At 42.6% G+C, this 14,401-nt stretch overlaps 1 protein-coding gene across 2 annotated transcripts in view; it reads left to right on the top strand.

Moving 5' to 3' along the window:
- The window catches only part of LRRC8B (leucine rich repeat containing 8 VRAC subunit B), an 84,251-nt gene extending 74,942 nt beyond the window's left edge, over nt 1-9,309 (top strand). For both annotated transcript variants that reach the window (XM_037045456.1, XM_037045458.1), the window contains exons 4-5: nt 516-2,680; nt 6,595-9,309. In XM_037045456.1, the coding sequence (XP_036901351.1) occupies nt 542-2,680; nt 6,595-6,867 (2,412 nt within the window). In that variant the 5' untranslated portion in view covers nt 516-541 and the 3' untranslated portion in view covers nt 6,868-9,309. The remainder of the gene's footprint in view (nt 1-515; nt 2,681-6,594) is intronic.
- The last annotated feature ends 5,092 nt before the right edge of the window (nt 9,310-14,401 follow it).

Consider the following 14,401-nt stretch of genomic DNA (forward strand, 5'->3'; position numbering starts at 1 on the left):
TTTATAGAGCAGTGCTCGCTTGGGAGAGGTTCCTTGTAGCGACTGCAACGCAAGTCTCAGGCTACAGCCAGTGCTCCAGGCGTGGGGGCCGGATGTGGAAGGAGCTTGTTGTGAAGTGTAACTCGGAACAAGGAGCCTGAGAACAAGTTCTCCCAGTGTTGGTTGAAGAAAATTTGGATTCTAGTTTTTAATAGCTTAGCCTGGAGTCAGAATCCGGGAGAAAACGAGAGAATTGCTTCACGCAATTCTGGGGAATTGCTTCACGCAATTCAGCCCTGCCCCAGTCGGGTTATTGCCAAATGATAGCTCATCTAAGCTCCTTTACAGTGCACGAACAGTGCCCATTTTCACGTGAAACCTTCTATTCTCCTATTCTCCTTGGTCAGTCCTGCCTTCAAGGCTTTGCCCTTGAGCTGAATCCTACTTAGGTAGATTATGTACAAATAAGCATAGAGTTAAGTGCTTGTTTTGGATACTCTTACTTCAGTGGTTTTTCTTCTATTTTTCTCTTCCAGTTTCTGTACTCCTACAGGGGAAAGTCATGATTACACTAACAGAGCTAAAATGTTTAGCAGACGCCCAGTCATCTTACCATATCCTAAAACCGTGGTGGGACGTCTTCTGGTATTACATCACCCTGGTCATGCTGCTGGTGGCCGTGCTGGCCGGAGCGCTCCAGCTCACGCAAAGCAGGGTTCTGTGCTGTCTTCCGTGTAAGGTGGAGTTCGACAATCACTGCACTGTGCCGTGGCACATCCTGAAAGCCAGTGTGAACGCGTCCTCTGATCCTGGGACACCACTTCCGCTCCCCCTCAGGATCCAGAATGACCTCCACCGACAGCAGTACTCCTACATCGACGCCGTCTGCTATGAAAAGCAGCTCCACTGGTTCGCAAAGTTTTTCCCCTACCTGGTGCTCTTGCACACGCTAATCTTTGCCGCCTGCAGCAACTTCTGGCTTCACTACCCCAGCACCAGTTCTAGGCTCGAGCATTTTGTGGCCATCCTTCACAAATGCTTCGATTCCCCATGGACCACTCGCGCCCTGTCAGAGACCGTGGCCGAGCAGTCGGTGAGGCCCCTGACACTCTCCAAGTCCAAGGTTTTGCTTTCATCCTCAGGGTGTTCAGCTGATGTTGATGCCAATAAGCAGTCATTGCCCTACCCGCAGCCTGGCTTGGAGTCAGCTGGCATAGAAAGCCCAACTTCCAGTGTCCTGGACAAGAAGGAAGGCGAACAGGCCAAAGCCATCTTTGAGAAAGTGAAAAGGTTCCGTATGCACGTGGAGCAGAAAGATATCATTTACAGAATTTATCTGAAGCAGATAATAGTCAAAGTCATTTTGTTTGTCCTCATCATAACTTATGTTCCATATTTTTTAACCTATATCACCCTTGAAATTGACTGTTCCATTGATGTGCAGGCTTTTACAGGATATAAGCGGTACCAGTGTGTCTATTCCTTGGCAGAAATATTTAAGGTCCTGGCTTCATTTTATGTCATTCTGGTTATACTTTACGGCCTCACCTCCTCCTACAGCTTGTGGTGGATGCTGAGAAGCTCCCTGAAGCAGTATTCCTTTGAGGCACTGAGAGAGAAAAGCAAATACAGTGACATACCTGACGTCAAGAACGACTTCGCTTTCATCCTCCATCTGGCTGATCAGTACGATCCCCTGTATTCCAAACGCTTCTCCATATTCCTGTCAGAGGTCAGCGAGAACAAACTGAAACAGATCAACCTCAATAACGAATGGACAGTTGAGAAACTGAAAAGCAAGCTGGTGAAAAATTCCCAGGACAAGATAGAGCTGCATCTCTTCATGCTAAATGGTCTTCCAGACAATGTGTTCGAACTAACCGAAATCGAAGTGCTCAGCCTGGAGCTGATTCCCGAAGTCAAGCTGCCCTCCACAGTCTCACAGCTGGTCAACCTCAGGGAGCTTCACGTGTACCACTCGTCTCTGGTGGTCGACCATCCTGCCCTGGCCTTTTTAGAGGAGAATTTAAAAATTCTCCGCCTGAAATTTACTGAAATGGGGAAAATTCCACGCTGGGTATTTCACCTGAAGAATCTCAAGGAACTTTATCTGTCGGGTTGTGTCCTACCTGAGCAGCTGAGCACCATGCAGATGGAGGGCTTTCAGGACTTAAAAAACCTCAGGACTCTCTACTTGAAGAGCAGCCTGTCCCGGATCCCACAGGTCATTACAGACCTCCTGCCTTCCCTGCAGAAGCTGTCCCTCAATAACGAGGGAAGCAAACTGGTTGTGTTGAACAACCTGAAAAAGATGGTCAATCTGAAAAGTTTAGAGCTGATCAGCTGTGACCTTGAACGCATTCCACACTCCATTTTCAGTCTGAACAATTTGCATGAGTTAGACCTAAAAGAAAATAACCTTAAAACTGTGGAAGAGATCATCAGCTTTCAGCATCTCCAAAATCTTTCCTGCTTAAAACTGTGGCATAACAACATTGCTTATATTCCTGCCCAAATTGGGGCATTATCTAATCTGGAGCAGCTGTTTTTGGACCATAATAATATTGAGAATCTGCCCCTGCAGCTTTTTCTATGCACCAAACTACATTATTTGGATCTAAGCTATAACCACCTGACCTTCATTCCAGAAGAAATCCAATATCTGAGTAATTTGCAGTACTTTGCTGTGACCAACAACAATGTAAGTAAATCCATTCTTCTCTTTATTCAGTCAGCCAGTCTTTCAAGTATCTGCTGTTGTGCTGTCTGATGTAGGTAAAGAAAATGGACTTCAAATCATGCTAAGCTTCCTCTGAGAATGTTCTGACTGCCTGCCACTTAGTAGACAGGCAGCCATGGACAAATTACCAAAACACCGAGCAGAAGTTTTTTATCTAACTTATAAATTGTAGAGATTTTATGAAAAACTATATAAGTAAGCATTTGGCACAGTTCCTGACACGTGGTAATTGCTCAACATACGTTCTCTTTATTCTTTTCTCCCATATTTTACATAAACAGTACAGTTAGAGTATTTAAAACTAGTTAGTTATGACAGAAGTTACTTTTCATTTTGGAAAGGTTTTAACTATTATGCTTAGAAAGTTTCATAAAACTTTTCAGCTTTCCAAATCTGTCATTGGAGCAGAAATTTTTGTGAAAAATACTGTGATCATGAGTTATTCATAAATCTTTTTTGTGATGCGGTAAGAGATTTGAAGTCTGTGTGCGTATCTGGAAAGGCGATTCGAAATGAAAGGCCTGGTTCTATAATGCAGCACTAGGGCTTCTTAGGAGCTTTTTCCAGCATCCAGGCTTTAAAAATGAACCATAATTTGCAACAGTAAAGCCAAGTTAAGGAAAACTTAACATCTTTGAAACACGAAAAAAAGAATAAATGAGTAGTTTCCTGGGTTAAAATGAAGGAAGAGGGGAAAAAAATCATGCTAGCCGACAGGGCAAGAGAGTGATGACAATGTCCATATGGAGAGAAGGGAGAAAGACCTGTCGGAGCCCAGGTCTGCCAAAGGATGAGAGGGATCTTCTAGTTGAAAATGGGAGCTGTTTCCTTCTACCCTACCCACAAACCTGTTATCTCCTAGACCTTTTATAATTCACATTTCATGCTAAATAGAGCTATGAGCATAGCATTGGCTAATAAATATATTGATCACCAGGTATTAATTTTGAAAACAATGGATTGTTAGAGAAATACCAAAAAGTATTGGAATGAGAGCAAAATTCTTGCTGGTTTTTAGAACTCGAAGACTACATATATGTAAAAGGCAGCAGTCCATAAGATAAATGAGAAATCTCCAGGTTGTAAAGGACTACGAGGTTTTTAAACTCTTTTAGGATTGGTCTGGAGTTAGCAGTGCACGTCAGAATTACCTGAAGGGCTTGTTCGAACCCAGAGTACTGGGCCCCACTCCCAGGGTTTCTGATTCAGTAGGTCTGCTGTAGGATTCGAAGAGTTTGCAGTTTTAAATAGTCCCAGATGAGGCGGATGCTGCTGGTTTGTAACCATTCTTGGAAGACTGTGGGTCTAGAGATTTGTCATTAGTGTCATTTAATTACGCAACTGATTAATATTAGTATTTTGGTTACATTTTATTGCTAAATCTGTATAAATCTATTTATACTAATAAAAAGTATAAATATTTTGAGAGGCATTGGTTTCATCAAGTTGTCATACAGTTAAATCACAACATGAAGTTTTGAAAGTCTCAGCTGATTACATTGTTAGCTGGTTATGAATTATTTAAATGTATAAACATGTTAATATTCTTCCAGTTTAACATAATGAAACCTTAAGACTATCGGTACTTTTGACACCAAGTGTACTGACTTGTTGACTGTCTGAACAAAAAATTAGGGTATCAGACACAATCCTGTTTTGGATAAGAGAAGATGTTTGATAGCACATGAAGAATTTTATGCTGAAGGCAGTTTATGGCCAAAGTAGAATGATATGTTTGGCTGGATTGTCTCAAAAGTCTGATAAGCTATTGCTGAGAACCATAATGATGACCATGACAATGAATAGGTGAGGAACACTCTTCTCAGAACTGGGAAGAGGCTTGCTTAATAAAGATACAGAGCAACTGGAACTCACTCAGAAGACAGCAACCAGAGTGATGTACCTCTCTGATGGAACAGGCTAGCCCAATGATGGGAAGAATTGGGGAGAGAAAGGGCAGAGAATAGTCCACAAGTCTGTCTTTGAAAATTTGGAAGACGAATAGAAAAGAAAGTTTATTGGGAGTACCCATGAGTATTAGGACTAGGACAAGCCAATGTCTCATATTCCCCAAAAAGCGGTCTAAAGATTGAATGAATGCAGATATAGATTGTCAACCACTTCATAGGAATGTTTTTAAAGGAAATCAGAGACTTCATGTTTCATGTAGGGACCTTGCTAATTTCAAGATTCCTTCTAACTTTGAGATTCTCATGATTCTTTGAGGTAGACCAAATATTTAGAAAATAAAACAAATTAGATGCAAATTAGATGCATGACTTGAATGCATTTCTTTCATTAACTTAGACTTCTAGCCGGAAGGTGGATAATGTGGAAGTTCCTCATTACCTCACGCATTAATGTGGTGTGATGCAGAAGATCCTTTCTGTGGCAGGACTGTTGTTTCTGACATCACAGCTCAGAAGTGGAAGTATTCCACTTTGCTTCTTGAAATGATTGGATTTTATGCATTTGGTTGGCATGTCCTGAGTGACACAGCGTGTGTCAATGGCCAGAAAACAAAGGAAATCTCACACTGAGAAGGACTGTGAAGTGAGGTCCCAGCCTCTGGGAAACAGTGGGGCATTCTCGTTGCTTCTACCTGGTGTTTTGATGTGCAGTGATGAGCTATATAGAATGCTGATCTCAGCAACTGTGATATTAGATTATTATCAAAGCTATCCAGTACTGAGCATATGTGTGGGTGATGGAGCATTCCAACATAATGAGCATTTTTTAATGCAATAGGGCCATTCTTTAGTTTTTACAGAGAATGTTTATCCTTTTGGAGACCATTCTGACAGCCCTAGAAGTCCCAGCAGAAAGCGGGTCTCAGAGGGGCTGCGCTAGCCCATCAGAAGAGCAGACTGAGCTCCTCTGGAGTGCTCTCTCATCCCTGTTTCGAACACGGCCACGTTCTGAACCAAGAGCCACACTGCTTCCTCGTAACAAAGATGCCCTGTCCCCACCTGTATAAATACGTGGCATATTATAGGGTGAGGTGTGTGCTATCCAGCTCTGCCCTGCCCAAACTCTCCTCTCATGGGGAGTTGAGGGCATTGAGCATTCTCAACTCTCCCCTGGACGTCTTTCCACAATAAACCCTATTGCATAAACATGCAGTGGCTCCCGTGGAAATTCACATGCAACCTGCCCACCAGATAGGGGAGCGGTTCCGTGGAGTGGCTCTAGGAGTTGACCAAATTGCAGCCCACTTATCAAATTTAAAATTATTTCTCTGTTATATGATTTAATTGAACCGTCCAGAAAGCCGGAAGAAGGGTAAATAAGTACTCATGAGTGTGTATGTAGAAGGCAATGAGATGCATACATGTACATTATATATTCTTGTCTCTGCTTCTGCCAATTTTTTTTAAGAGAATGACCTTTTCTGTCTCTACTGTGAAACCCTAAGAAAATAGCCTCATATCTGATCTCAGGATGCTATTCACTACATAAGACAGTAAACTCTTTATGAGGATTCTTGGGAGCAATTTATTTCTGATCCAGGGCTCAAGAATAATTATGATTCTCCTGAGTTACTGGTTTGTTTTTTATCTTAGAGAAAATGAGTATGTAACTGATTAGTTTTTCTTTGAGAATTGCTTATGAGAGTGTTTAGAGCAAAATTTGTTGCCCACCTATATATCACAAGGATTTAGAAGTTTATGGTAGTGTCGATTCTGACTTCATGATGGATGTGCGTACTTTTCCTTTGTATTTGCATCTACTTCAACAAATTTATCATCACTGTTACATGTCAACTTCAAGGACTGTTTTGGGAGAAAGGTAGAGGTATGCATAATAAGTAAATGTATTATAGAATAGGCCATCAAAACTAATTTTACTGGCTCCTTTTTCCCCCCACTTTCTAGATTGAGATGCTGCCAGATGGGCTGTTTCAGTGCAAAAAGCTGCAGTGTTTACTTTTGGGGAAAAATAGCCTGGTGAGCTTGTCCCCTCATGTGGGTGAGCTACCCAACCTTACTCATCTGGAGCTTGTCGGTAACTACCTGGAAACACTTCCTCCTGAACTGGAAGCATGTCAGTCCCTGAAGCGGAGCTGCCTGATTGTCGAGGAGAATTTGCTCAACACTCTTCCTCTGCCTGTAGCTGAGCGGTTGCAGTCATGCTTGGATAAATGTTGACCTAAAATGTCCTAACTTATAAAGATAAAAAATGGGGGATAATTATGACTCACTGTAACCAAATGTGTTATTAAAGCAACTCTGGCCCTAAAGTGTCTGGCCCTAAAGCAGGTAAAAAACGTTAACATGGAACTGAGTTTTGTAAACAATTGATCTTTTACTTACTGACTTGTAAGAAGTACACTTTGAGGGTGGAATGGGGAACATGAAGTTATTGAATCTCTACTTTGCAGTTAAAACCTTGAAGATTATTCTGTCTTTTCCCTCCCCGGTCCCCATTACTTATTTGCACATTTGTTGTAACTGACTTGGTTTGAATGTTTATCACCTAGACCATAAACTCATATAAATTTTCTTGATGTACACTCAGCACTGTCTTCGATTTATGTTCTTAGTTATTTTTAGGCAGAGTGCCTTGTGCTTGGCCAAGTTCCGTCTTGGCTCCTTGTTTCCTGTCCCAGCTTGCGCGAGTCTTCCTTCATCGGGTTTTCTCTGAGCAGCGATGAGCCCTGGGAAAGTGCCTGCTTTTGGCCTGTGCCCAGGACAAGAGCAGGGTACGTAGGACTTGTCGCCCTTGGGACATCCTGAAGATTCACGTATTCTCTAAAATTTCTCCTCATGGAGCATCAGAGCCTTTTTTATTTGCTAGTATGTTTTTATATTAAATGTAAAACAAATACTTTTATTGTTCACTCATGGATCCCAAATGTGCAGGAATAGTTTTTGTGCGGTGCAGAGAACACATGCTAAGAGAAATCCTTTCTCTGAGGATTTACTATGAATATTCTTGGTTTGGCCGCTTACGATTCTCATACTAGTGTGCATTCTCCAAAGTGTTTTTTACGCTCTGTGACTAGTTACTTTTGGATCACAAAAGCCTGTGTTTCAGGCCCTACCATATGGAGGGGTGTCCTTATGAGAGGATGGCCACATCATCTGCCTCTCCCTTCCCTGTTGCTGTGCTGTTGTTCGGGTGCAGTTCTTCACTACATCAGGGACTGTGACGGACGGGAGAGGTAGGGGGAGAGGTAGAGGTTTCTGTCATTAACACTGACTTCAAAATACCTTGTAGAAATTAAGAGTTAAAGGAAAAACTTTACTTGTTTCTCCATCTGTGTCATCTCTAGATACAATTATATGGAAAAACAGCCTCTATTCAGAGTTTAAAATGAGTTCTTAAAGCTCACAAAGAAATAGATCCATTTAACTGGAATTTATCTCATGCCTTTGTTTAACTTTTCTGGAATACATTTTGCTCCTTTTTTAAAAAGACCTTTTGTGTTTGGCCTTTTATCATGCATGTTGTAAAATGAAAATCAACTGACTCATTTTGGGGAAATGTACATTTTAATGTGTTTTTCTCTAATGGGTCTGGGCGTAACCATGCCGTCTGATTCTGGGTGTAACTATGAAGCAATCTGTTAAGCGCCTGAGACAAAACTGGAAAACACGGTGGGTAAAGAATTGTGATGTGCGCTGTTTTGCTTGCTTTGCCCATTCCAAAAAGATGAAAGGGAGTCTTTACAACAAAACGGAGCTTTACTCGCCTGCCACACACCTCTGGACGGACTCTCAGAGAAAGGAATTGTTTGCGTCAAATGAAATTGGAATACTATGAGCTATAAAAAACATGAAACACCAAAGGCTGCCTAAACCTTATTGTTTATTCTAAATGAGAAGAAATGGTGTAAAAATGTAATTCTTACCAAAACTTGCCTTTAGTCAAAACATTCAAGTTCTCAGGGACCCAGGCATAACGGATGAAACTTTCTTTTAGGACTTCAGAAAACTGTATCTGAGGGGGGGGGGGGTTGTTATGTGAGTTGATGGCCATTGGAATGTTTCACAATAGATGTGTGTTCCTTCCATTGTTAGATAGGATTATCTTAAGTTTTGGACGTGACCATGATACATGGAGAGGTATTTAAGTGTTCTTGGAACTTAAATGTTTTTGGACAAATAATTAGCCATAATTCACCTGAAAAACTTCACCCCATTTTTTCTGAACGAGTGTTCAAAACAAATTTCAGCATTTCTCTGACAATCTAGAACTTCACCATGGCTAGTCACTGGTTTTGTTCACAGGCAGAAGTCACTGGCTAAACCTTCCTTATCACCTCTCTGAATTTCTGGACACAGGCTGCTATCAGGATCAACAATGAGCATTATAAGCGTCTCTCCAAACATAAGGGTATATATAGTAACTGGTGCAAGTTCTGTTCTTGATGCCATAGTTTTTAGATTTCTTTTTTATGTCATGACGTCTGACACACCAGTCTTCGGGTCGCTTCGGAAATGACAGGGCACTGATGCGATGAACTCTGAGGCCACCACTTGACATTCAGTATGAGTTTGATGCCACCTTTACCGCATTGTTGGGGCAGGAGCAGATCATATCGTATCATAAGTGTTCATATTCTTTTAAGAAGATTTTAAATGAAGTTTGTTCACTTGTGAAAGTCAGTTGGTATTTGGTTCCCAACGATGTCAGAGCATTTTCCAAAACAAAACAGATGTGGATGTTACTCAGAACAAAGTTGATGGCTTATGCTAGCAGTGGGTTGGTTCATTTACATGCACACATAGACATGCACACACACAGCTATGCATGCAAAGTGTAGCTTATTAGTTTTGGATGGGTTTAGTGTTTTTCCCAGGGTGGCAAGAGGTTAATGATAAGATAGTCCTTTTTATTCATTACTTGTCTTGTAATTATGGAATGTTCTATTCCCTTGGCTATATTTAAAAGAAAACTAAAAAAATAAAAAATAAAAAAAAATAAAAGAAAACTGAACACTCAGCCTTAGTCTGAGAACCTAGCAGTCTGGAGCATTTCTGGTAAGGCAGTGTTCTTCCCTTAACCTACATCAGGATACATTCTCTGTGGTACGTGGACACTGTGTTTTCATTCTTCATCCTGTCTTGTTTTTTTCCCATCAGACTTCAGCGTATTTAATGGTCATTTAACAAATGTTTGTGTGAAACAGGATGACTAGAGGCCCTCAGAATCCCAGCTCCATGGCACACGTGTTTCAGGCGTGTGCTGTGTGGAGCTGCAGGCTGTTACCTGCACAACATTGTTTGGTAGTGGAAATGTTTGTATTTGTTCTTCAAGTGTTTCATGATTCAAATTTTGTATGTTTAATTAAAACACTGCATAATATCCATGGGTTCAGAAACTATTAAAATAATCAAACAATTATTCTGTGGATTTATAGCTTTATTTCCTTGTATTTTTAATAAAATGCCCTTTCCATCTTTGTTCTCTTACCGTGGTCCTGTCCGCATAAGGCATTTTGTTACCTCTCTCCAGTCAGCCACCTCCTTAAACTTGATCAGCACTTACAGAATAAGTGAAGTAACAATGTGCAGTAACAGAATAACTCGTGCTAGAGAACTCGCGGCGATACTTGAGCATGCGTTTACTTGGGGGGGGAGGGGGAGCCAGAGCCTATAATTACGCCTAATGGAGTAGTTCCACTTTACCCATCCCTGAGTATCTAGAGCTGATCCAGCATCCCCCGCCCCTCCCAAAAGCATGAGAATGTAACTGTAAGTCCATTTTCAGGAACTGCATATTGCATAAGAAAGTGGCTGGGTTTTGTTTTTTTTTCCTGGAAACAAGAGGAAGGCTGGTGGGAGAGGGCAGGAGTTCTTTTGTATCCTGGTTTGAATTATGAAAACATTGTATACACAAAACTGTTGCAAAATACCCTGAACATAATTATTTCTCATCCCAGCCGGATGTGAAAGCCAAAACAGTGGAAACACTAGTCCGATTTACTGCTTTCTTCCCGTTTCTGGTCCATCGCTTCCATATCCTCTGGGAACTACCTACTAAGTAAGTACTTTAGGAACTGGACTACAGTCTCTCAAACATATTTTACGCAATTTCATCAACACTAAAGCATTAACATAGAAAATTCAAGCCGAAGTACTGAGTTGAGATGGCTTCCAGTTGAATTTAATTCATATTTAAGTTTTGCATTTGACTTGTATAATACTACAGTACTGCTGAGAAAAACAATTATGAATGCCTCCTGCATGTTATATATTATCTCTAACAGAGATGGTGCAATTTAAAAAAAACAAAGGGGCATAGAATTAGAATGGATGTGTCAGTGCATATATGTGTTGTGTATGATACTAAATATTTATGTTTAAATATTTTTAAATCTTCAAATGTTTCACTCTCCGTGAAGTAATGGGCCAATCTTAAGTAGGAACACTTTCTTGTTAGCTTATTTTATCTGTGTCACATATTTTGAAATCTACATAGTCAGCTTTTGCTTTTGGTAACAAATGATTAGCAAATGTAATATTTTGTGATGAGCTGAATGTTTTTGGCCCTCAGGTTTACCATGTAAATCTGCATTTTAGTGGTAAATCCCTTTGCCTGAGATTCATTAGTTTTGGTAAACTTTACTGTTTTTAAAGTAAATTTTGTGTAAAATAAAGATTCAATTTTTATAATAAATGGCAAATAAAGAACAGATTAAATGTTGGAAGAAGTTGGCTGTACTGTTTTTGACCTGCGCACGCCAAACGTGACGTCCTTCCTCCCACCCTTCCCTGTGCACCTGGCTCGTCACCTTACTCACCAAATGATGGATTTACGCGTGAATCGCATGTGACAGGAACACGAGTTTTCAAAATAAGCTACAATAGTCCCGAAGTAGAAAGCCCCTAAAGAAAGCTGGGCTGAACTAGCACACACTGAGGGGCAAGGACAGGGGAACCCTGTGACTCTCCTAATCAGTTCCTCTTTGGAGTCTGATGATCACAAACCAGCTCCTCTCTCTGCCTCTCTTCTTGCCTCCAGGTAAATAGAAAGTACTGTACTGCAAGATGAAAAATTGACTTACTGAGTAACACAAACACATAAACAATTTGTTACCGAATGGAATCTGTGGGCAGGGCCAAGATACTGTTACCAAAACAAGTCCCCTCCCCCACGTCTTTCTGTACTAGGTTCGTCCAGCCCACTGACAGGTAGAAAGTGTGGCTCTCAATGCCAGAGTGTGGTTAAAAAAAAAAAAGGAACTATTTATTCAAAAGTTATACAGGTTTAGAGTAATGGCAGAATGTCACCGTTAAATCTCAGTCACTTTAAAACACCCACAAACACCCAGGCACAGTCCTGCCTCTCCTTGCTAAAGTAGGCTGGTCAGGGGTACCCTATCTCAGGAAAAGAAGTACAAGTCCGCAGTTCGGCTAGACTCCAGGTTCCTCCCAGTAATCTGTGCTCTGCTGGGCAAGTCTCCCGAAGTCCCCAGCACCATCGGCCGGAACGCCGCGAACTCCAGTTCTTAGTCCAACACCACGTGGCACCTCCTCACGGCCCACCAGCAAGAGTCCTTTCACCCCTTTCCNGTTTAAAAAAAAAAAAGGAACTATTTATTCAAAAGTTATACAGGTTTAGAGTAATGGCAGAATGTCACCGTTAAATCTCAGTCACTTTAAAACACCCACAAACACCCAGGCACAGTCCTGCCTCCCCTTGCTAAAGTAGGCTGGTCGGGGGTACCCTATCTCAGGAAAAGAAGTACAAGTCCGCAGTTCGGCTAGACTCCAGGTTCCTCCCAGTAATCTGTGCTCTGCTGGGCAAGTCTCCCGAAGTCCCCAGCACCATAGGCCGGAACGCCGCGAACTCCAGTTCTTAGTCCAACACCACGTGGCACCTCCTCACGGCCCACCAGCAAGAGTCCTTTCACCCCTTTCCTTACTGTATGGTCTCGAGTTGTCCTTCCCATCTAGTCCTGCGTTGTCTCCCCTTCGTGGTGGCGCCTGCCTTTAGTTTAAATCCCAGCCTGTAACGCCATTTCTGACTCCTCCCACCATCGGCCACACCTGCCAGCAATCCCCAGTTTCAGCGTTTCTTGGCCGCGTAGTCCAGTCAGGCATGGCCCCCAAAGCTTGGAGGGACCATCTCCACGCTCTCATGCAGGCCCTGTAACCAGGCAGCTGCTCCCAGTCACACCAGGGGTCAAAATCTCGCCCATCTCCCTTGGTAGCGTGCTGTTGATATGCAAAATAACCATTTTTCATATGGATATGAAGCTGGGCTATTATTACTATACAAAATAACTCTCAGTGGCCCTGCTCCTGTCTCCCATTGCCCAGCCAGACTTGTGTGTAGGGGGGATATCCTATATTCCCTGACACCCCAAGTTCTGGATCCCATTACAAATCCCTCCCTCCTTTGGGGGGCTCTGGAGCCTCCCAACCTACACCCCATTACAATCTGAGGGTTTGCATAGATCCCTCCCCTTTCATCTCACACACACACCGTTTCGGGAAAACATTAGAAAGCTGATACTCAGATCTTTTTTTTTCTTGTTATTTTTTTTAATTCAATTCTTGTTCAAGTATAGTTTTCTGTCTTGTATTCCCAGCCCTGCCCCCACCCAGTGCTCCCCGCCTCCCTCCCATTTCCGCCCCCCACCTTAGTTATTGTCCACGTGTCCTTTATACTTGTTCATGTGAGTCCATCCCCTTTTCCCCTGTGATTCTCTCCCCTCTCCCCTCTGGACCCTGTCAGCCTGTTCCGTATTTCAGTGATACTCAGATCTTTTCTCTGCTAGAAGACAGAGCTTGATATACACTGATCCAGACTATGAAGGAAGTTAACTGCTGACACCAGATGTCATACTTTTCCCTGGGCGTGCAGTAAATCGAGAATGTGTCCTCCACCTCTTGGTGCCTCGGAACGGGAAACACACTGAGGCAGTACAGCCTGTGCCAGACTCCAGGCGTTGCAGCCATTCACGGACCGCTAGGCATCTGGGGACGCCGAGACCCCGTGCTAATAGGGGACAGGGCGGTGGCGCTCCCAGAGCACAGCCAGTAATGGCTCATCGCAAACTCGGTGAAGGGCCTGCCAGGGGGAGAGGGAGGATTTGCGTGGGGGGTGGGGGGCACGGCTTGGTTCTCTGGACCGCCAGCTATTGCTCCATTTCTGCCACTTCCTCCCTGGATCCTCTGAAAGCCCAGCTTGTGGACTCTGCCCCCGTTCTCTCTCAGTCTGGAGCGAAGCAGTTCACCCAAAGGTGCAGAGTTAGACCTTGAATTCAAACCCCATATTTACAGAAGGGTGTATATGTATATACCAAACACAGATCAGAAAAAATATCATTTTCATCGTCCATAGTCTTCTTTAAAAATACAAATCTCTCTCCACCTCCTGTTATCTCATCATTCTCTGGACTAGAGATGTAAGTCCTGTCTCCTAAATACGGACCAGGCTGTAGAACTACCTGCATTACCAAGAAGCTTTGCAAATTATTTCTTACAATCAACACCTGAAGTTTGTGCACCTTTTTACACAGGCCTGTTTGTTGGTGTGGAGCTCAGCACACTATCTTTTACTCTCTACCTCCCTCTGTCGCTGAGAGGAGAACACACCAAGTAGAAGCTGACCGGCTTCTGTTTTCTTCCCTTCCTGCAGTTTTGCTCGCCTTGCCTTTGTCCAATGCAGCCCCTTAGGGAAGATTTTGAGAATTCAGTGGCCCTCAATCCCAGTCACTCGATCTCA

The sequence above is a fragment of the Sturnira hondurensis genome, unplaced genomic scaffold (assembly GCF_014824575.4).
Source record: "Sturnira hondurensis isolate 20B ecotype Veracruz unplaced genomic scaffold, ASM1482457v3 Scaffold0004322, whole genome shotgun sequence".
Lineage (NCBI taxonomy): Eukaryota > Metazoa > Chordata > Mammalia > Chiroptera > Phyllostomidae > Sturnira > Sturnira hondurensis.